The sequence below is a fragment of the Tursiops truncatus genome, chromosome 10 (genome assembly GCF_011762595.2).
Source record: "Tursiops truncatus isolate mTurTru1 chromosome 10, mTurTru1.mat.Y, whole genome shotgun sequence".
NCBI lineage: Eukaryota > Metazoa > Chordata > Mammalia > Artiodactyla > Delphinidae > Tursiops > Tursiops truncatus.
The window spans coordinates 90,122,806-90,146,294 of record NC_047043.1 but is presented as its reverse complement, the minus strand read 5'-3'; the positions used below and the strand labels follow the sequence as shown (position 1 = coordinate 90,146,294).

General features: G+C 43.9%; 1 protein-coding gene across 3 annotated transcripts in view; it reads left to right on the top strand.

The window, feature by feature from the left end:
- CRBN (cereblon) overlaps positions 1-23,489 on the top strand; it is a 105,018-nt gene that overhangs the window by 61,463 nt on the left and 20,066 nt on the right. Inside the window, exons 2-4 of one of the 3 annotated variants that reach the window (XM_033865305.2) lie at positions 15,774-15,897; positions 20,937-21,049; positions 23,158-23,360. In XM_033865305.2, the coding sequence (XP_033721196.1) occupies positions 15,774-15,897; positions 20,937-21,049; positions 23,158-23,360 (440 nt within the window). Of the gene's footprint in view, positions 1-15,773; positions 15,898-17,254; positions 17,403-20,936; positions 21,050-23,157; positions 23,361-23,489 lie in introns of those variants that run through there. The other 2 variants (XM_019947462.2, XM_033865306.1) reach the window with 2 other exon arrangements.

Sequence of the window (23,489 nt, the reverse complement as noted above, 5' to 3'; positions counted from 1 at the left end):
TTTTCAAGAAGACTGGAATGGAAAGCACTCGTTACTCGCCAGTGATTTGATACTCTAATCACCACAGTGTTTGGGAAAACCACAAATTCCTCACTCACTCTCCTCTCATCCAGGTAGCACTGTGTGAGCCGTGTTATTACACAGTGATTATCCAGACACTCAGCTTAATATACTTAACAGTAGATGTCCATCCAGAGTCATTAGATAAACTTGAATTTGATGTGAAACCTGATTTGAAGATGTTATTCAGATACGTCAGACCTCAAGCCTCTGCTCAGATTGCTCAGATCTTTATTCCTGATTCCTCTAAGTTCACTCTCTGAATGAAGAGCCACCCAAAATGCTTACCTGTCAAGTGCTACCATTTTAGGAAAATTCATTTTACTGTTAATGCTTAAGGGACTGGGGAGGATTTCAGAATTGGGGTATCTGCATTCTACTCTGATACTTGATGGGTGTCCCTGTGCTAGTTTCAGATCTCATCCTAGACGTCAAATGCATATGTAAGACGAGTTGCGTTCAATGAGTACTGTATGTGGATTATCCATTTGCAATGATTGATAATGCCACAAAATACTCTTAACTTTGAAACTGTGAGTAATAAAATGTTATCTTACTTTGATTGTTCTGAATGCACTTTAAAATCATGCAGTGCCTTGGAGTCATTGCAGAGAATATTGCCTTTTATAGGTCATGGAACCATAGAACTTTGGAAGTGAACAGGACTTTATGTCATTCAGGTGAGGGTTGATAACTAGGTTTTGTATAGTTGCCAACTACAATTGATTGGTATGGCTCTGGTATGCCATGCTAAGAATTCTTTGGCTACTGGGGCTCAATGGACGAGTGTTATGTGATCGATTAGCAATCTCTGCCCTGGCCAGGAGGAAAGAATAGTCACTGGCAGAGCACATATGTTCTGTCGTTAACAAGTCCAAAATTTACAAGCAGCTCATGCAGCTCAATAACAAAAAAACAAACAACCCAATCCAGAAATGGGCAGAAGACCTAAATAGACATTTCTCCAAAGAAGATATACAGATTGCCAACAAACACATGAAAGAATGCTTAACATCATTAATCATTAGAGAAATGCAAATCAAAACTACAATGAGATATCATCTCACACCGGTCAGAATGGCCATCATCAAAAAATCTAGAAACAATAAATGCTGGAGAGGGTGTGGAGAAAAGGGAACCCTCTTGCCCTGTTGGTGGGAATGTAAATTGATACAGCCACTATGGAGAACAGTATGGAGGTTCCTTAAAAAACTAAAAATAGAACTACCATCCGACCCAGCAATCCCACTACTGGGCATATACCCTGAGAAAACCATAATTCAAAAAGAGTCATGTACCAAAATGTTCATTGCAGCTCTATTTACAATAGCCAGGACATGGAAGCAACCTAAGTGCCCATCACTGGATGAATGGATAAAGAAGATGTGGCACATATATACAATGGAGTATTACTCAGCCATAAAACGAAATGAAATTGAGCTATTTGTAGTGAGGTGGATGGACCTAGAGTCTGTCCTGCAGAGTGAAGTAAGTCAGAAAGAGAAAGACAAATACCATATGCTAACACATATATATGGAATTTAAGAAAAAAAATGTCATGAAGAACCTAGGAGTAAGACAGGAATAAAGACACAGACCTACTAGAGAATGGACTTGAGGATATGGGGAGGGGGAAGGGTAAGCTGTGACAAAATGAGAGAGTGGCATGGACATATATACACTACCAAATGTAAAATAGATAGCTAGTGGGAAGCAGCCGCATAGCCCAGGGAGATCAGCTCGGTGCTTCGTGACCACCTAGAGGGGTGGGATAGGGAGGGTGGGAGGGAGGGAGACGCAAGAGGGAGGAGATATGGGAACATATGTATATGTATAACTGATTCACTTTGTTATAAAGCAGAAACTAACACACCATTGTAAAGCAATTATCCTCCAATCAAGATGTTAAAAAAAAGATACTTTCTGAAATTAGAAACTAAAAAACAGAGATGAATAACCTGAGGCCAAGCATAGCTCAAAGGACGGCTGACAGTCAGCCAGCTGGTCTGCGTCTGAGCAGGACGGGCCACCTCTGTAATGTCACCTCGTGACTTCTAGAAAATAGGAAATCAAATAACAGTTTCTTGGGTGTCTAAAAACTTTGGCAGGGAAAAAAAACCCACAACAAAGCAGAAAAATATATTTGGATGGTGACGTACATTACCTAGGAAATTGGTGACAGTTTATGGAAAAGTTCAAAAGAATTTGATCTTTCAGTGAGCACCATGTAGTTTATAATCATGCTTTCAAAATTCATTTTTCTACACTCAATATATCTGTTTGGATGCCTTTTTTATGCAAGGTACTGTATTAGAGTGGTGAGAATAGTAATGAGACATTCCAGGCCGAAGTCCCCCAGCAACCATTCAAGAGACATTTACTGAGCACTTACTTGAGGCAGACAGGGCAGTCAATCTTGGAGATTTGAAACCAAGTAAAACTCTGCTCTGAAGGAGTGTTCTCTTAGTACACGATATCTGGCACCACAAGCAATGGTTAGAGCAACTTTGTTTTGTCTTCTAGATCTTCAGGGGATTCCAAGAACCCCAAGATAGAGATGACTCTCTAAAGCAAGCTAAAGCATGGTAAGGGAGAAGCTGGTAATTTTTCAAACTAAATACCCAGTAAAGATGGGAAACTTCAGGTTGTAAATATTTTAATCTTTTACTGAAGTAGAGCCCACTTCCCAAATCAAAAGGCATGGCTCAAGAAATAGAACATTACCAACACAGAAACCCCTGTGTTTTCCTCCCCATCCATACGCCTCACATCAGCCCCAAGGGTGGCAACTATCCTGACTTCCAACACCAAATATTTTTTTTCAGTTTTTGAACTTATATCGATGGAATCACATTACATTTTTTGTTTTCTGTCTTCTTTTGCTCAACAATAGTTTTGCTAGAATTATTCTTGTTCTATATAGCTATAGTTCGTCCAATTTCTGTTACTGTATAGTATCACCCTATATAAATAGACTTCAATTTCTTTATCCATTCTGTGTTTGGAGGATATTTGTGTTACTTCCAGATGGGATTTGTCCCCGAAAATATTTCTATGAACGTTCTTGTACATGCGTCTCTACCGGGGACATCCCTGCGATGTAATAGCTGGGTCACACGTGTGAGCATTTTGTAAGCGCTTCCAAAACGTTTGCCAGAGTGGCTGCAACCAATTTATACTCCTGCCTGTCATGTTGGAGAGTTCCCATTGTTCCACATCCTCATGAAGGTTTGGTATTCTTAGTATATTTAATAGTAATCAGTCTCGTAGGTCCCCTAGAGTTTTAATTTGCATTTTCCTAAATTACTAAGAAAGTCAAACGAGTTCTCATGTTTGTTGGGCGTTCGGATATCGTCTTTGGGAAAGTACATGTTCAAATGTTTTGCTCATTTTTCTTCTGGACTTTTTACAAAAGAATTGTACAAGTTCTTTGATAAGTTGGATTATATTCAAAGTAAGAAGTTCTGGGCTTCCCTGGTGGCGCAGTTGTTGAGAGTCCGCCTGCCGATGCAGGGGATCCGGGTTCGTGTCCCGGTCTGGGACGATCCCACATGCCGCAGAGCAGCTGGGCCCGTGAGCCATGGCCGCTGAGCCTGCACGTCCGGAGCCTGTGCTCCGCAACGGGAGAGGCCACAACAGTGAGAGGCCCGCATATCGCAAAAAAAAAAAAAAAAAAAAAAAGTTCTTTTCATCAAAAGACACCACAAGAGTGCTTCCGTCAGGGTCCAGTCAGGAGACATAAACCACCCCCGGTTGCTTGCAAGGAGAGAGTTTAATACAAGAATTATTAGCTAGATACAAAACTGCCATCTCTGTAACGGAATATCAGACCGAAAGAAAACACCAAGGTCTCGCGGAGGTAGCAACTGCCAGAAAGAGGTGCCCCGACCTGCCTCCCAGGACCGGGGGAGCACAGGGAAATGTTGACACTATTAAACTCAGAAACCCTGAGAAGGGGCTCCCGCCCAGCCTGCTGAGCAGGAATTTGGGTCTCTGAGGAAGAGGCACAGCCACCTGGTGCTGGGTCTCTGAGACGGGACGCAAGAGTGCTGGAAAAGCTCCAAACTGGATTTGATTGCTGCTCTGGGAGCAAAGTCACACTGTTGCAATGAAGTGCTTGGTGCCTTGGGAACAAGAAGCAGGCAGGAAGGCTCGGTGCCCAACTGCTCCAGCCTCGCAGTATCCCGCTAGCGCCCCCTACCGGCGGCTGTCCAAGCCGAGCCTGGTGGGCCATGTCGGGCCCCATCACCGCAAATAGAGAAGAAGGGGGTCGGAGCTGAGAGACAGAGAGCTTAATACTTATCATGAGAGCACGAAGGCAAAGAGTGGGGAACAACAACGGGCTTGAATCTAGGCTTGAGATGTGTAGCAGTTCAAAATAGCTAACCTTTAGTAGTTAAAATAGCTAAGCTAAGCACGTGTTTGCCGTGTACCCGCTTGCGGTAAAGCTTCACCACATCATCACACCTCATCTCACATCAGCCCATTAGGATGAGCACTCTCACTATTCCTACTGAAACGATGAGAAAATAAAGGCAAGAGAGTTTAAGTAACCTGCCCAAGGTCATCCAGCCAGGAGGTGCCAGGGAGAACAGATAACAATTCGGATCAATCTAACTCATTTTTATCTTCATGCTCCAATCCAAAAATAGAGGCTTTACTGTAAAACTGTACAGGATTGTGGTAAATGAGACAGGAAAATTCATAACAGGTCTCCTGACTCCAGGGAACTGTTACAGTCATCAGTATTTTCTGGTCATATTAGCTCATAAAAATATGGCAGGTGACATCAATATCTTTCCTTCTTTACCTTTTTTTGAAGTCCTTATCTTCTTTTAGCTGGTCTTTCAGGCGTCCTTGTCACTGTGGTGAAAAATACCACAGATTCTACGCATGTGCTTGAAGCTACTTTTACTGACTGTCGCTTTGATTTCTGTACTTTGTTCTCGCAGATGGTAACTGTCTTTGGGTGAGAACAGTCCTTTGCCTTTTCTACAATCGAAACCTAGACCCACGCTGCTCCCAAAGCCATAACCAATAGGAAAACTGTCCGGTTTGTTCCCTTCCTATACACAATTGTCTGAATGCAGTTGAAGCACCTATAGACACAGCCACTGCACTTTCCTCGTTGTGGACGCTGCGTCCACATGCTGAGATTTGGAGAAACTGTGAGAGCTCGCTTGTTCATTTATTGTCCGGCTGAAGTGTAGGGTGAGCTAAAAATCTGACTTCCTTTAAAAGCTGAATCTGTGCGGCGCTCTTGTGGAATTAGTTGGGGGAGCCAAGTCTCACTGGGCAGCCTCTGGCTCTCAGACATCTCCTCGCCCTCCCCTCCCCACGCCGTCAGATTCTCCACCTGGCAGCCAAATGCTAATTGCCAAACCTGATGGCGTGACTCCCTGCTCTGGGGAAGGGGAAAATTCTTAGTGTGGTCCTCAGGGTGTGCTCTCCCTGCAGCCTCACCTCAGCCACCTTCACCTTCACGCCCTGTCCTCCAGCCCGCCGGGTCCCTCCTGCCTCAGGGCTTTTACGTATGTTCTTCCCGCTATGCCGTCCCCTACCCCACAGACACCGTGTCCCCCCCCCTCCCCCGTAGTTGGCCCTTGCGCACGCTTCAGGGATCACTTCCCAAGGAAGGGGTTTGGGGCTTCCCTCCCCAGACAGGCCAGCTCCTCCCGTGAGAGGCTCACAGCTCCCCGGAGTTTTCTGTTCCAGCATTCATCATTTGTGACATGTGCTTGCATGTCTAAAAAATCCAAGTCTGTTGTGGTTTTCCCACCAGAATGTAGCTTCTCGGGGAGGATGCAGTTGCTGGTTTTGTTCACCATCGTGTGTCCTCAACACCTAGGAGTTCACTGGAACATGGGCATCGTTGAAAAAAGATGTCATGAAGGGGTAATTGACCTCCATGAGCACAGCTGGTGGGGGGCAGTGAGCAACCTCTTTATCCTAGATCTGCTCGGAATTTTCCTCTCCACAAAGGCCATTGCAAAGCAATATTGTCGTGTCAGCTGCTTTCATTTGTTTTTATCTGTCTGGGTAGGCTCGAGCTTGAGGCACCCTCTGTCACAGCAACACACACAGGTTGTGGGGGGCACTGCATGGGCGGTCCGATCGGGAGGTTCTCAGGCGGGGCCCAGGGATCTGCATTTAACAAGCACCCCAGGCTTACCTTGAACACACTGGCCCAGCCACACACGGCTCCATCCCCACCCCAAACCAACCTGCCCTCAGAAATCTTGTCTCCATTTCAGGACCTCTGTATCTTCACCATTCTGCCCTGCATTAGTTTCCTTTCACCACTGTAATAAAGTGCCACAAACTCGGTGCCTCAAAGGACACAAATTTATCGTCTTATTGTTCTGGAGGTCAGAGGTCCAAAATCAGTCTCAGCGAGCTGAAATCAAGGTGTTGGCTGTGCGTCTCCTGGAGGCCCTGGGGAGGCTCTGTTTCCTCGCCTTTTCCAGCTTCTAGAGGCCGCTGAGTTCATTGGCTCGTGGTCCCTCCTCACCGCACCTCTGCTTCTGCATCACATCTCCTTCTCTGACTCTGACCCTCCTGCATCCTTCTTGTCTAGTGATGATACTGAGCCACCCCAACAGTCTACGGTAATTTTCCATCTCAAGATTCTTAGTTTCACACATCTGCAAAGTCCCTTTTGCCGCATAAGGTAACATAGTCACAGGTTCCAGGGCTTGGGTTGCGGAGCTCTTTGGAGGCTCATTATTGCACCCAGCATATGCCGCAACCCTCCCCCCAACATTCTTCCTTTGCTCCTGTTTCTAAGGGCTGCATGTCCCTCATATTTGCCAGGGCTTCCACCACACCCGCCTCCCTCCTGCTCTGCCCCTTGTCCCACAGGGTGTGTCCCACCTGTGGTCAGACCATGCCTCTCGTGGTCTTCAACTAGAGTAACTAAGTTCTTTTTGGAGACAAACTGGTGTGAATTTGAATTACCAGCTCTGCTGCTTCCATGCTGTGTAGGCTTAATAACCAAACCTAACCTCTCTGGTTCCCTTCTAGTGGGCTTAAAAATGCCTACATTTGGGGCTATTGGGAGAATTAACTGAAATAATGGATGGAAGCTCTCTCCCAGGGCTTGGCAGGTAGAAAGCGTTCAGCTAAGGTAGATTATTACAATCATTATCTTCCATGTGTTTCCCCTTTCTTTTGTCCTAACTTGGGGCCTGGAGGCCTATACTACCTTTTTTTTATTGACGTATATTTGATTTACAGTGTTGTGTTAGCTTCACGTGTGCAGCAAAGTGATTCAGTTATACATATATGTATATGTGTGTGTGTGTGTGTATATATATATACACCCTTTTTCAAATTCTTTTCCCTTATAGGTCATTACAGCATATTGAGTAGAGTTCCCTGTGCTATACAGTAGGTCCTTGTTGGTTATCTATTTTATATACAGTAGTGTGTATATGTTAATCCCAGACTGCTAATTTATTCCTCTGCCCCTCTCCCCTTTGGTAATCAGAAGTTTGTTTTCTATGTCTGTGGGTCCATTTCTGTTTTGTCAGTTAGTTCATTTGATTCATTTTTTTTTAGATTCTACATATAAATGCTATCATGTGGTATTTGTCTTTCTCTGTGTGACTTAACTTCACTTAGTATAATAATCTCTAGGTCCGTCCATGTTGCTGCAAGTGGCATTGGGTTCTCTCTGTAAGCCATCCCTCTAACAGCACATACTATGACAGGATAGACAGAGGCTGGACTTTTCTGTCTGTCACGTTCTTTTTCAAGTTGAATTTGGTCCAACAATTGTTTATCAACCCCATCCCAGCACTGGGCTATTCACGGAGCATACAGAGATGAGTGAGGCATGGTCTCTGTCCTCAGCAGACACTCCACAGATAATGGGACAGATAAAAATAAAATTTCATAATAAAGTGGCAAATGCCATAGTTGCTTGGAGCGATCAGGAAAGATTTTTGGATGAAGGGACCCTTGAGCTGAGTGAGGTGGGAAATACTTTTTCAGGAAAAGGCTTATGGCTTTTCAAATTCATTGATTACATCTCTGCCCAAGGCATTGGGCCAAACCATCATCAGCAAGATTTACACTTGACTATTTCAGAATAACAAGAGCTTCACCACTCTGTTCTTTTAAGCCCAAGCCTGGCACAGTGAGAGCTTGTGCTGAGGGCCTGGCTAATCCCAGGATGCTCTGCTTTTCCAGGGGCAGGCCTGACATATATTTAAAGCAGAACAGCCACTTTGCTTGATTGGAATGTGGTGGCTGCCCACGCATCTTAGCCACCACAGAGAGACTCCTGCTGAGAGTACAATAGCCATGTGATAAAGCACAAAAGACATCAAGCTGGACTGTAAATCACTGGCTCTCTGACTTCTTAGCTCTTGACTTATTACAGCAGTGCAAAAGCCCTACCTCTGTCCATCCTATGTGTTCTGGCTTTCTAGAACAAAAGAACTCCAAGATGGCTAGATGATGGAGTGAACACAGTAACAATCACATCTCTGAAAATGCTTCAGTCAGCCAACATAATGATCAATCAGCAAGGGCAAATCCCCAAATAATTTCTCAATTACATCAATTCATGAAACAATGAGAGCAACAGTCCAGGACCAAGACCGACTGAGACAGCACAGACGCAGTCCATGTAATCCAGAACCCTTCCAGAAAGTGCTGGGAGCCCCTTCACCTCATGCTTCCACGTTCTCATGCTGCCATACTTGCCGTACTGCCAAAGCATTGGGTGGTTTCCAGACTTCTTGATAGAACAGAAAATGAAAGTCTTTAGCAAAGTCTAATAATACCCCAATTTTAGTTTATGAAAACCAAGTTTTAGTTACCCTTATTTTTAAACTTCATTAATAAATAGTCCTTCTTGTGCATCAAAATGAAAATCTCTATGTGCTTGTGTCTACTGTCTCCAAAGAAAAGACTTTCATCCTGGGATGCATTTACCATCCAGCCAGGAAAACCCCTGCAGCCTGCAGTGGAGTCAAGGCCACACCTAATTTTACTAGTCTAGAGAAACCTACATGCATTCTTCATCTTCCCGCCCCATGGACTTGCTTCTCCATGTCATCTGTCTTGGGGGAAGCTGAGGGGTGTCCAAAGAAGCAAGAATAGTGCTCCATATCTATAGTTAAAGGACAAATCTGGAGGTAGATCTAGGCAGTGGAGAGGTGAGGACCAAGCGGATAGGATAAAGGTTAAGGAACACACTGTGAGCTAAGATCTGAGTTCACCAAGTCATAGAAAATGAAAGCTGATTGGGACCTAGAAGATTATTCAGCCTGAACCTCCCACTTCAATGGGAGAAAGTGACTTGTGATCATAAAAAATAGGGATGATAGCACCTGCCTCTCAAGATTGCTGTAGATTCAATGAAAGGATAGCATGCGTATCAATTTTGGATCAGAGTAACCATTTAACATGTGTTTTTGCTGGTCTGCAAGTAGCAGAACCAGAACTAAGTCTTCTAAGTTAGAGGAGGTGCTCTGTCAGGCTGCCAGGAGGCCCAAGCACACAGGAAGCTCATAATAAAACAAGGCCAATCTCAAGAGCATGATGCTGGGCCCAAGACTTGGTCCACTCAGGTGGATTTTATATGTTTCTGTTTGGATAGCAATGAACCTCGAGGCCAGTGTATGACTCCATCTAGTAAAGTAATTCTTTATACACTACTCTCCCACGGCAGGAAGTTCTTCTAGATAGCACTTGTCACATTGTGGCCTGTGCTCTCACTTATGTGTGTCTTATTTCAACTACTATTGTGATCCCTTTGGGAAAAAAAAATACACCTTTTAATTTTTTTTAAATTATGACAGTACTTACAGTTATGTTTACTCATAAATTATTGTAATGATGACATCTTGGAAAACTAGAAAGGTTTTAGAAGCCAGTGGGAGGAGGGAGGAATCCCAGTACCCAGAGGCAACCACTATGTCAGAATATTTCTTTATTTTGGTTGTGTATTATTTTGTTTGTCCATTTCGTTCCATATATTACCAGTCAGGAATTTCAGTAAAAAAAAGAAACTGATGCTGACTCATTCAAGCAGAGAAACAATTTGTAAGGAAGAGATCAAATGACTCAGAATATATTGGACATTGACTTGGTTTCCACCTTGCATGTTTTAAATAATGCTGTTTCGAACATCTTTGTGTGTAAATTTTTGTCTGCTCTGTGAATTATTTCCATGGGATAAATTTCTAGATGTAAGGGCTGAAGGTGAATCCTTTTACATAATAAGATCCCTCTTCTTGGGTCCTTCGTTTTTATTAAGCTCTCAGATGGCTAACATTAAGTCTGTAAGTAATTTTTATGAAGGAAATTGAGCGAGTGATACATCCCTTCAGTGCTTGCCGATCTAACATGCTTACACTATAAGGCCTACCGACTGCTGGTTGCTGTAGCCACGTGCAGCGGTCTGATGTCATCACTGAAATGTGGACAATTGAAGGAGAAGCTTCTTCGTGTTGTCAGTGCCGAGTCCAGTGGTTTCATAAGAGTGGTGAGGACCCTCTCCTCTTAGAAGGTCCCTGAACTCCTTATAGAAATGCGTCTGCTCCTTCCAGCAACCGTCATGGTTTACATACAGTGTCTTTTGACAAAAAAAAGCAACGTATAATGTGGCCGCTGCTCTGGGTACTTTGTTAGGTTGTTTATATGCTGCTTCCCCCGCCCCTCACCTTCACACTACAACCCAGCCTAGGGCAGAGACTACATTTCAGTCATCTTTTTTCTCTAACTAACTCATTATCCTCATTTTCCCAGTAGGATGTAAGCTCCCCGAGGACAGGCACTCCTGTGTGTTTTCTCGCGCTGTCAGTTTCCCTGGTTCCTGTAACATCACCTCGCACACAGCCACTCCTGTGTGTTTCCCCGCGCTGTCAGTTTCCCTGGTTCCTGTAACATCACCTCGCACACAGCACACAAGCAGTGAACATGCTTATTAATCTGAGTTGAAGAAGAGCCAAGTAATTCAGAGTCTGGAGCCTTAGAACGATTTTTGTCTCTGAACACGTCCAGGTTCTGTTCTCAGCTCTGGAGCTGGCTTACACATCATCTAAGCCTTTTTCTGTCTACTTGGTTTTCCAGTTAGTTTCTCTACCGAACACATTATTAGACTGTTTTATCCAACTTTCTATTTTTCTTTCATTGAAAGCCACATTTCTCATGCATCCATTAATAACTTCACATGACATACCTTTCCCAGTTAACACCAAGGATCTAAATTTTTCTGCCTCTTCTTGACGTGAAAGGTAAACTAAAGTCAGTGGTAGGTAAGAATGCATTTACTAGAATTTGGGGACCCAAATCCTCTTCACGCCATTGGAATCATATTTATTCAGACCCTAATCGGAGCGGTTTTTCCTTTCTCTCTTCTCATCTCCCTCTTGAGTTGCTTGACTTTTCATATAGCGCAGATGTTATGAGCTAGTTTATTCTCATTACGTCTGCACTGGTCATCGTGCTGGTCTCTCATTTTTGAGCTAGTAGCTTATGGAGTTACTCAATTCCTGGCCTTGGGTCACATCACAGCGTTTTAGAACTGTCCATGGATTGTCGAACCATGGTGCCCCTTAAGTGTAGAAGTGTGATGAGAGCTAAAAGCATCGACCTCAAGCGTTCCACTTTCATTTGTTTATTTATTTATTTATGCATCCGTGTAAATTTTATCTGGGCAAAGTATTCTGAAACATATATGGGTATATATCTGAATATATGTGTGTATATGTGCATATATGTTTGTACACATATGTACATTCATGTATGCATACACACACCCACAGACACACAGGAAAAACTCTGAGTTGGTTCCACCCTGTGGCAGATGTTACTGGTGCAACCAAAGTACAGAGTATTTTGAAGTCAGGCTTGGATTCACTTCAGCCAGTGCAATATGCGTGGAGGGGACAGGTGTCACCAGCAGGCGGGAACATTTAGGAGGCAGTGCTGAATTCTTCAGGCCTTTTTGTATACCATGGCAACCTGTGATTATAGACGTATATACCTATAAAGAGATGGCACAAGGCTGAAGAAGCAGACTAGACTGGGGATCCGTCTCAGAGAATCACCAAACCCAGAACAGACCTGATTTGGGAGAAAAAAAGAAAAAGAAAAACTTGTGTTAATCCACTGAGATTTTGTTCTAATTGCAAAACTTCACACATCCTGGCCATTGTAAACCGTTACATGCAAGACTAAGACTAAAAGGCCAGCGGGGGGGAGACACTGAAATGACCCAGCCAAGACCACAGCTGGAAACAAGGTAGTGACTAGAACCCAGGACTCTGCGCTCCTTGCTTTGCGTTCATCTCCCTGTGATACTCTGGACGCCGTTAACTGCAGTGGAAACAGCACGTGGTGTCAGGAAAAGCTCCTGGATGAGTCACGAAAACAGTATACAAGTTTAAAACCATAAATTGCCCAACACTTTACTGCCTTGCACAATCTTCCCTCTTTTACCTGTCAGGTCAGAGATGGATGGGATGGCAGGAAGTCTCAGTAAATTGCAGCATTAAGTATCATCACAAATAATCATTTTTGCAAATAATCCAACCTGCTTGGACTTGAATAGGCTCTGGTGTATCTGAAAATATTACCGTAGCAGTCAAAGATGTATATAAAGGTATTTTTTCGAATCCCAAATGATTCACCACATTACTGAAATATGAAAGTGAGCAGTTAATAAAATTGTCAGCATTTTGAAGGGGCCATGAAATATCCTTCTACATCTGGTTTTCTGCCTGCTCTCTCCCCTCCAGGGCTGCATAAACAGCCAAGATCCGTCTTTCATTCCCTTTTAACTCTGGGATTTACAGGATAATAGATGCCAAAATGTACATCCCGTGACAATGGCTTCCAGACCCAGCGCTTGAAGGTGAGAAGTAAAGAAGAGATGCATTGCCCCGATAGAATATTACTTTTCCTGATATTCAGGTTGCCCGCCCCCCCCCCCAATTAAAAAGATCTCTCCACTTGGGCAAGTTTTGAAAACTAGCTATGGTTTCTGGAAATTAGGAACATGAGACTTAACAGCATTTTAATTCCAAAGATTTTTCTCTTAAGTTAGTCACAGCACTACTTCATGAAAATGTTGCAGAGCTACAAAGAATTGAAGATCCCTAACTCCAACCCTTTCTTGTCAAGGAGTGCTAAACATGACTTGGAATCCTCCACAGTGGTGGTTGAAGACTGCATAGACCCGGCACTGTGCTCCAAGCTCCTCAGGAGCATATAATTCATTGTCCAAACTGGCACACTTTGGAGAGGGGAATGGGGCAGTGGGTGCTCTGGTCCACTAGACACACACCACGGCTGCCATGGACCAGTTAGGGTTGGTGTCACTCTCCCTATACGTGCCCATACGACAGGTGGCAAACACAATGCCGAGCGGATCCAGGCAGGGCCACCCCATCTAAAAGGGCAGCTGCCAGTTTCTTCAAGGCAATTGTTCCCACACATGAATCTAAACGACAGTTGCCAAATGTTCCCATTTTCAAAAGGAAATCAATATTTGTATGTGTATCCTTCAATGTCTAAATGTTGTCAGTTCATTCAAAAACTCAAAATACCACAAAGACCAAACACTTCCTTCGAATTCTCTCTTGGGGGTCACCAGTTTTTGACCTCTGTCTTAAGAGTGGTAGACAGAAGTGTCACACTGGAAGACTGGGAAAGGGCTCTGGGGACGAGGTAAAGCTGTCACTTACATGTGCTTTTGCACACAAAGGTAGAGAGTCAGAAGATTTACAGAGTTCCAAAATTAATGAATTAATCCCTTCATTTAAAAATGATAATATTATAAGTACAAGTAAACCTAGCTTTGATTTTTCTGAAGTTCATGATTTCCTTTGAAAGCTCTTTTTGGCTGTTTGGACTGGCTTGGCTGCTTTTATTGGGCAAACCAATATGGAGCTTAATCTTCATCCCTGCAGGAGTGAGGAGGAACGAAATCTCTTCCTTTAATCATGAAGGAAAAACTTTCCGTTCTCGCTGTTCCCCATGGCTGCCAAGCCGACTTTCTCTGTGTTACATCAGCCAGAAGAACTGTGTCTCCTGGCTGCCACGAACTGCAAAAAATCACAGGGAAGGGGAGTGGGCTGTGACGGGCTTAGAGCAAATGTGACTCTGGGGGGCTGGGCACACCGTTGCCCCAAACAAAATGAGGGTTCTTGGCCAGGAAGAAGAGCGGAATTGGTGTCGGGTCAATCAGCAATGTCTCCCATAACTGTGCAATTCATTCATTCCTTCATTCTATAAACATTTTTTTGAGCATTTATTAAGTGACAGGCCCTTGGGACACAGGAGTAGACACAAGGGGCATAGATCTCTGACTTCCCCCACTGAGTTTACATTCTTGGAGTATTTTTAAAAAGTAAGGATATTTTTTTTTAAAAAGTAAGCTTTTTTTAAAAAAGCTTATTTTTAAATATTTTTAAAAAGTAAGCTTCACAGTATTTTAGAAGGTGGATATTTTTAAAAAGTAAGCTTCACAGTATTTTAGAAGGTGATCAGTGCTCTGAAAGAAAATAAAACAGAGGAGGATAGAGGGTGATGAGACTGGGGTGGGGTTGCAGTTAGATATTGGGTAATCTGGGAAAGACTCCCTAAGGGGGGACATTGCATCAAAGACCTGGAAGATGTAAGGCAGCAAATCACACGCCCACACGGGGGCAGAACATTCCAGACAAAGGGAATAGCCAGTGCAAAGGCCCTGAGGTGGGAGCAGCCCCTGCCTGGTTGTGTAACAGAGGGGCCAGAGCAGTGGGAGAGCCTGGACGGTAGTGAAGGGAGGTCAGAGCAGGATGTGGAGGCCACTGGGAGGAGGTGGCTTACAGTGAGGTAGGGAGGGAAGGAGGGGCTCTGAGCGGGGTGGTCACGTGGTCTGACTCTGGCTCCTTTGTTGAGAATGAGCTGTGGGCACCAAAGGTGGAAGCCAGAACACCATCACTGAAGCTCTTGCAGTAATCCAGGCAAGAGATCATTGGCTGCTTAGACCAAGGCGGTAGTTTTCTTTAACACATTAAAAATCTATTTGCAGATAATACAAAAGCCAGAAGGGAGCCCAAAATGTCTCTTCCCAGTATGTGTATCCCTTGCTGCTAACATAGTGTAGAAGCCAGAAATTAAAAGTGCAGTGGGGCTTTTTTGATTCGCATTTTCTCTCATCTAATATCAGCCTTAATTATATCCTATTAAAGTTAATTCTCGAACTATAAGACAAAGATCTATGAAATTATAAGTTTCCTTTCCCACTGGTTTGCAGAGCTCCTTATCAATGAATACATTTCATACGAACAAGAAGCAATGTAAGCCACTCAGTGTGATGCCTTATTTCAGGATAAAGTTACCCAATTAAAATTAAATGGTGAATGATCATGTTTTCCTTTCTGGTTTTAATAACCAGGGCTTAATCCAAGAAACCTGCTTGCTGAGATGTTTTTGTTCAGTGATCATTTGTTGTTACCCCTATTGAAAGACAAAGCTATGGAAGACTGGGTAGACTCCAGCGAAGGGGGGAGGGTAATGAAATGAAGGCGGGAGCAGATGGTGAATGTGAATGGAGGCGAGGAAAAGGAGGTGAATGGGGAGTGAAAGGTACACAGATGGTAGCTTCAGTGACCCTGGGGCTGAGCACAAAGGAAGAAAGAGGAGCGAGTGCTTTTCCAGCCACATCTGCTGACCCCGCCAGGCTCACAGCTGTCCTTTCTTGCCCACAGAGTTCTTGGTTGACCCGGGGTGCAGGGCACAGTGCTGGTACCACCTCTGGAGAGGACCCGGGAAGGTCAGAGCTTCCTTGTTTAGGGGCCAGATGTTTGCTATGTAAAGAAACTTCTGCTGCAGGTAAGCACAGTTCTTTGCAATTCTATAAACCATAGTAAGACTGCTAATGTGTATATATATATATATATATGTGTACTTGCTATCACCATTCTCTCTGTCTCTCTGTCTCTCTCTCTCTCTCTCTCTCTCTCTCACACACACACACACACACACACACACACACACACACACACACACAGCCCAACCTTTCTCTCATTGTTCTCTCTCCCTCTCCTGCATTCTCCTTTCTCTCATCCTTCACCTGTCTATAGTGACCATCTTAATTCTACTAACCCATCACAATAATGTATCCTATGTAATTGTTATTAACCTATAATCTGTAATTGTTATATATAACCATAAAAGGCAATGCTATCATTAATACTGCAGCCATTGTTAATTAGAACAAATCTGAGATGCTGTTTGACCCATTCTCATTTTGCAAATGGGTAAACTGAGGCCACAAATGACTTGACCAAGGCCCGAGAGTGTGTTCAGGGACAGAAGGCCGAGTGACTCTGAATGGATTCATCAGCCTCTCTCCCGAGGTTTTCTTTCGGCTTTTAACTTTTCAGCGAGCAAACTTTTGGAACAAACATATTTTAAAATACCGCATTCACTATTGTTTTCTTCAGAGCAGTCCTCTCACCCCTCTCCTCCCCACCATGTTTAGGTGTTTTATGGCATATACGGAGTTGTCAGTTTCCTCCTTCGCTGAAAAGATGACTTGAAAATATACTAAGGAAACTTTTCTCCATCCTCCAAAACAGGAACCTTACCAGTCAACAGAATTATGTATCTTTTTGCATTCTGCAGTATTTTTTCTTTTTTGGCCATATAATGACTCATTTTTGTTAAAGTAATAATGAGTAAGCTGTTTTATATTCTGACAATCTCACTTGCCAATCATAGGCCTTTTTGTATTCTGTGTTATCATCATTTCTGGTATTTGTTTCTGACCAATACATGTTAATTATATATGTAAACTACTTAAGACTGTTGAAAAGAAAATCAGCTACAACCCAACCGGCCTTGGAATAATTGATGCATTGGCCCAGTCTCCATGTATACGGTTTTTATTTTAAAAATTGGAGCTAATGCTGTATAATTGGGTTTCTATTTGCTCCCCGGCCCCCTCGTTAAGAGCGAGGTGGAGACTAAAGAATCTGAGCCTGTTTCTCCACGTGTAAAATGTCGTGCCAGGGGCGGGAACAGGCGACGGCTCTCACCGAGCGAGGTGGGCACCAAGTCACCAAGAGCAGCGGACACAGCACTCGGCCCCCGTGGCGACGGCCCTCTCGCCCGCTGCGCCTTTCCGGGCGGGCCGGCGCGCGATCCGCACCGCGGGCGCCGCCAGAGGGCGCTGTGGCCCCGGGCGCGACGGCGGCGGCGCGGCGAGGACCCTCCCCCGGCGGCTCGGCCGCCGCCCTGTCCCAAGCTCCTCTGCGGGTAAACAGACATGGCCGGCGAGGGAGATCCGCAGGACGCTGGGAACAACATGGGCAATCACTTGCCGCTTCTGCCCGGTAACCGTCCAGGGCCGGTCCCTGGCGGCGGGAGGGGGAGAGGCCCGAGCCGTGAGGGGCACGGCGGGGCCGGGGAGGCGGGCGGGCGCTGTGGAGCTGGCGGGGCCGCGCCGGAAGCGGCCGCGCATCGGGCCGCCGGCCAGGGACCCAGTAGCGGCGCTTCTCCCAGCGGCTGGGTCCCCCGGGCTGGGGACGAGGGTTTGGGAGGCGGGGAGGGCGGTCTCCCCCAAAAGGCAGGGATCCCATGCTGTCCATCTTCCGTGTGTCCAGAACTTGGCTCCCAGGAAATGGTCTGAAACTGGGTCAGGGGAACAGAGGGGGACTGGGACAGAGCTCAGCAGCCCAGACTTTTCCTCGACTTCTTCCCTTTGATAAGGGTGACAGCTACCATGCATTAACTGTTTACCACGTCACGGGCCCTGCCATAAGCGCTTTGCATGCGTTTCTCCGTTTAATCCTCTCCACATTTCTTTTCTAATCCTGATCTGGTGGGTGAGAAATGGATTGGCAGATTAGTGTGTGACTTGCCCAAGGTCACACAGTTGCAGGGCCAGGACTCCTATCCGAGTCTATCTGTCTGCATAGGTGGTGTTTCTCAACCACTTCACAGCCAAGACAGTATTTGGTCTGTTCTTAGGCACATAGTTCAAACACATGGTAGAACAAGCTTAATTAGAGATACTTAGGACTGTGATGTTAAACTCAGTTTTCTCTCTCTTTTATGTTTTATGAAAATTTATACTTTGGACTTATGTTGGAATACTGGGTACAAAAAAACCTGGAATGATTGTACAGTTTTATCGTGAAATGCTCTAGACAGGAGATGCTTTCCAAGAGGTGTATCAGCCAAATGGAGACTATTAGCTGAGTCCCTTCACTGTGTGTCAGGAAGTATGTTAGGTGTCCTGGAGATGAAAAGAGGTATGATACACAGTCTGATACCTGAGGAGGTTTATCATCTATATGAGGCTCCTGAAAATATAACTAGCAGAAGGCCGTTGATTTAGGCCAGTTAAGCAAATGCTCTTACCCTCCATCAGAGGGAGGGGTTGTTCAGGGCCGAAACGGATTGGGGGAAAGCCCTGTGGGGTGTCCTGGAGACATCCAAAAGCCTATAACTTAGGATAGGCTTGCAGAAGATAAGGCCTGGAAGCTTGGGTCGGAGTGTTGGGAATCTTGCATCTCTTGACAGTGAGACTGGGGGTTTCTTCCGTGGGTTGTAAAGAAACAGTTGTGGGTTTCAGACCTAAGAGAAGCTGTGCTTGGAGGACTAATTTGCCCACTGGGAGTGGCGTGGGTTGGAACAGGAAGAGACTAGAAGGCATGCCCTCCATATAGGAGGGGCCTTTTCCAGAGAAATAAATCAGGATCAGACTCAGTGGTCGATCCAGAAGCAACCTAGCTGAATTGGACTTGACTGAAGAGCTGAGCTGTTTTTTCAGAGGCATCAGCCCCGCTCTGTCTGTGCCAAAGCCAGTGTGTCAGGGAAGATGCTGATGCTCTGTTGGCATCCGCATGCTGCTCCTGCATGAGATGAGTCACCACACTTCACCCTGGAAGCTCTCAACAGTCAGTGTGTTTTGTCAAAAAAAATCGGGTGCAAAAGGGCTCAGAGAGATTGTCAATACGATAATCATGCTTTTGCAAATCACACATGAGTTTTATTTGTAGAAACATTGGATTGTCCATACATCCATGTAGAATGAATTGTTTTGAAGAGTAATCCACTTTAAATGCTAAGGAACTAGCTTAATATTTAAGATTCGAAGAATCTGTCCCAACCAAACAAAACATTAATAGATAAACAGCCAAGTGGGGGAAGTGGGTTTCTGCCCTGTACATTAGAAAGACTACTTTGTGTAAGGAAATCATTTAGAGACGGAAGTTGGAGCAGTTAAAATGTAAATTTTAAAATTATGAATTCTAGCCTTTAAGCTAAAATTTGACCTTTTAAACTCTGTGTAATAGAGCAATAAAGTGTCAAAATGCTTAGTGAAAGCCATGCTGTCAGAATTGTGAATGCAAGGAAGTAGATTCAGAATATTTTTGTCATCGGTTTAGATTTTTCTTTGTTATCTCTCGGTCTCTTAATGAAATTCCTTTGTGCTTAGGAAAATTTTGTATGAAGTGTCCAACCACTGCACATTTGAATTTAAATTGAAATAATTATGTTGTTCTCTTTGACAAAGCCTTATGTATCTAAGGAATTTATAAGAATTGATAGAGAGTCCAAGGCATTTGCCATGTTGAAAAACATTTATATTTTCTTGTCAGGGACCTAGCTGGAGGTGGTTTGATTTAAATAATGATATGCACAAAGGAAAATAATTATTTTGTAAAGACATTTTATCCACTTAGAAGTTTATTTGGGGGCTTGCTTGCTTTCTTCCTTCCTTCTTTCCTTCCTTCCTCTCCTTTTCCCCTCCTTCCTTCCTTCTCTCCCTCCCTCTCTCCTTCCTTCTTTCCTTACTTCCCTCCTGTCTTCAGAAACTCTTTAAAGTTAAACGTTTGAAAGAACTTTAGAGATTGTTCTTGTTCATGCTTGTCATTTTTCAAATGAGGGAACTAAGGTTTAATCAGGTGGGATGAATTGTCTGAAGTGTCAAAATTAGTTCCTAGCAAGGGAGAAGAGGTAAACCTCCTCTGCAGAAGAATTTCAAATCATTTATGCGGGTATGTCCCCCTTCAAGGAGGTGGAACATAATCCCTGCTTCTTAGATGTGAGTTGTCCCCAGTGATTTGCTTACAAAGAGTACAATGTGGAAAGGAGGGGGAAAGTAGCTTTCCAGTGGAGAAATCCGACTAACACTGCCTCATCCAGGTGAGCACGGTCAGCTTCAGTAGGTGTAGGTGACATCGATAGTGTGCACCCTTGATAGGACATGATGAAAATGGCTCTGCACCTTCCTAGGCTTCTTCCCCAAAACACAAATCCTAATTGAGGGACATTCTACAAAAATGCCTGACCAGTAGTCCTCAAAACTGTCAAAGCCATCAGAAACAAGGAAAGTCTGAGAGACCAGCCCAGCCCAGAGGAAGCTAAGGAGACATGACAGCTAAATGTAATGTGGTGTTCTGGATGTGGTCCTGGAACAGAAAACGGATATTAGATAAAAACTAAGGAACTCCAGATAAAATGTGTTTAGTTAACGGTAATGTGCCAATGCTGATTCCTTAGTTATGACAGACGTACCGCACTAATACAAGACATTAGCTATCAGGAAATGGATGTGAGGTATACAGGAACTCTATTATCTTTGCAACTTTTCTGAAAGTCTTAAACTCTTCTAAAATTAAACATTGACTTAAAAAAAGTAGTTGGTGGCAGAGCCCAGCCTAGACCCCAGCCCTGCAGCTGCCTCTTCACAGTACTGTTCAGATTCCCAAGTGTGTGTGGTGTTTACAAGAACCTCTCTTTTCATGGGCCCAGAATCCTCATGAAGGAATTATGTATTTGAAAGGGAACATAGCTTTTACATGTTCATGCCTCTGTTTTTTGTTTGTTTTTTTCCTTATAATATTGTACTTTTACAGCAGAGGATGAGGAAGAAGATGAAATTGAAATGGAAGTTGAAGACCAGGATAGCAAAGAACCCAAGAGACCAAACATCATAAATTTTGACACTAGTCTTCCGACATCACATACAGTATGTAATTTTGTAACAGATCTAGTATGATAAATACGTGCATTTAACTGTAGATGGAAGTTCTTGAAAACGAATGACTGCTTTTAGCATTACTGGAAATTACCTCACACCAGAAGTTGTGGATGAGGACGTGGGCTCTTGACAGTAGATAACAGTCTTAAGCTGTAATTTTTAAGCACTTTGATACCATGTCTGTTACTAGTTGTAATTCTTTGAAGAATTGGTGCCCTTCTTACGTCTTTGCTAGTAATAGGGCTACTAAAGTACTTATTATCTGTACTGCCGGGTCCCAGGGTGTGATTTAACATTCTAGCATTTTATACTTGTCATTTATGCTCTTTGGACATAGAGATGTCTAGCTTAGTCAAAATCAAATATCAGGTTGGGGCTTCCCTGGTGGCGCAGTGGCTGAGAGTCCACCTGCTGATGCAGGGGACACGGGGTCCGTGAGGATCCCACATGCCGCGGAGCGGCTGGGCCCGTGAGCCATGGCCGCTGAGCCTGCGCGTCCGGAGCCTGTGCTCCGCAATGGGAGAGGCCACAACAGTGAGAGGCCCATGTACCGCAAAAAAAAAAAAAAAAAAAAAAAAATCAGGTTGGCCAAAAAGTGCCTTCGGTTTTTAAGTGAAAGTAAAAGACATTTTTCATTTTCACCAAGAACTTTATTGAACAACGTATTCACCCTTTTGTTCCACTACCTTCTGCCATTTTTTAGGCAACTTCATAATTCCATCTTCCCAAAACTTTTTATCTTTTTGAGCAAAGAATTGTTCCAAGTGCCTTTTACAGTCTTCCAGGGAATTGAAAATATTTTTCCATTAAGAGAATTTTGTAAAGACCAAAATAAATGGAAATCCAAAGGTGCAGTGTCTGGTGAATACAGCAGATGAGTCAGAACTTCCCAGCCAGGCTGTAACAGTGTTTGCCTGGTCATCAAAGCAACATGCGGTCTTGCGTTATCCTGATGGAAGATTATGCATTTTCTGTTGACTAATTCCGGATGCCTTCTGCTTTCAGTTGGTCTAATTGGGAGCAGTACTTGTTGGAATGAATCGTTTGCTTTTCCAGAAAGAGCTCATAATAGAGGACTCCCTTCCAATCCCACCATATACACAGCGTTACCTTCTTTGGATGAAATTGGCCTTTGGTGTGGTTGGTGGTGGTTCATATTGCTTGCCCCACGATCTCTTCCATCTGCATTATTGTACAGTGTCCACTTTTCATCACCCGTCACAGTTTGTTTTAAAAACGGAACATTTTTGTTACATTTCAGTAGATAATTGCATGAGGATATACGGTCAAGAAGGTTTTGTTCCCTTAACTTATGTGGAACCCAGACATCAAAGTGATTCACATAACCAAGCTGGTGCAAATGGTTTTCAGCGCTTAATTTGGATATTTTGAGAATGTCGGCTATCTCCCACGCGGTATAATGTTGACTGTTCTCAATTACTGTCTCGATCTGATCGCTGTCAACTTCAACTGGTCTGCCCGACCGTGGAGCATCGTCCAGCGAGAAATCTCCAGCACGAAACTTCGGAGACCACTTTTGAAACGTTCGCTCAGTCACAGCATCTTCTCCCTACGTGGCACAAATCTTTTTTTTGCGTTTCAGTTGCATTTTTACCTTTCTTAAAAATCATACTGTGATGAAAATGTTACCTTTTTTCTTCTATCTTCAATATTTAAATGAATACACAAAAATTCACCAATTTTTATCAGTTTTTTTTAAAAAATGCACGCTGATATGACAGCTGTCATGATACAGTCTGACAAAATTGTTTCGAGTGGAGTTGAAGACAACTAAGCACTACTAGAGCCATCTTACGGAAAAAAAGAATGAACCTTTTGGCCAACCCAATATTTTGAACTTAAAAAATGCTCTTGAATTTTTATGTATGTGAGAGATTCTTCACAAGAAATTAGAAATTCTACTTCTAAGAGTCAAAAATAGATTTTCATGTGGGAGCTGATACAACAAGTTTATTATTTAAATATTTGTACCCTCTGTGTGTGTTTCCTTATGCTGATTTGCTGTTCAGTCTGTCGAGCTTTTGTTTCTGTTCCATATCTGTACTGACACTGACCTTGTGTGTGTCCCTCTGTAGTATCTGGGCTCTGATATGGAGGAATTTCATGGCAGGACTTTGCACGATGACGACAGCTGTCCGGTGATTCCAGTTCTGCCCCAGGTGCTGATGATCCTGATTCCCGGGCAGACCTTACCTCTTCAGCTTTTCAGTCCCCAAGAAGTCAGTATGGTGCGGAATTTAATTCAGAAGGACAGAACCTTTGCGGTGCTTGCATACAGGTAAAATCTTAGAGCTGACTGACTTAACAGTCTCTCGTGCAGTCCCAGGGAGGTGGTTTTAAAGCCCAAACTGACTACTATTCTGCATGCACAGGAGATGGGATGAGGTTGGGAAGTAAAACATTCGGA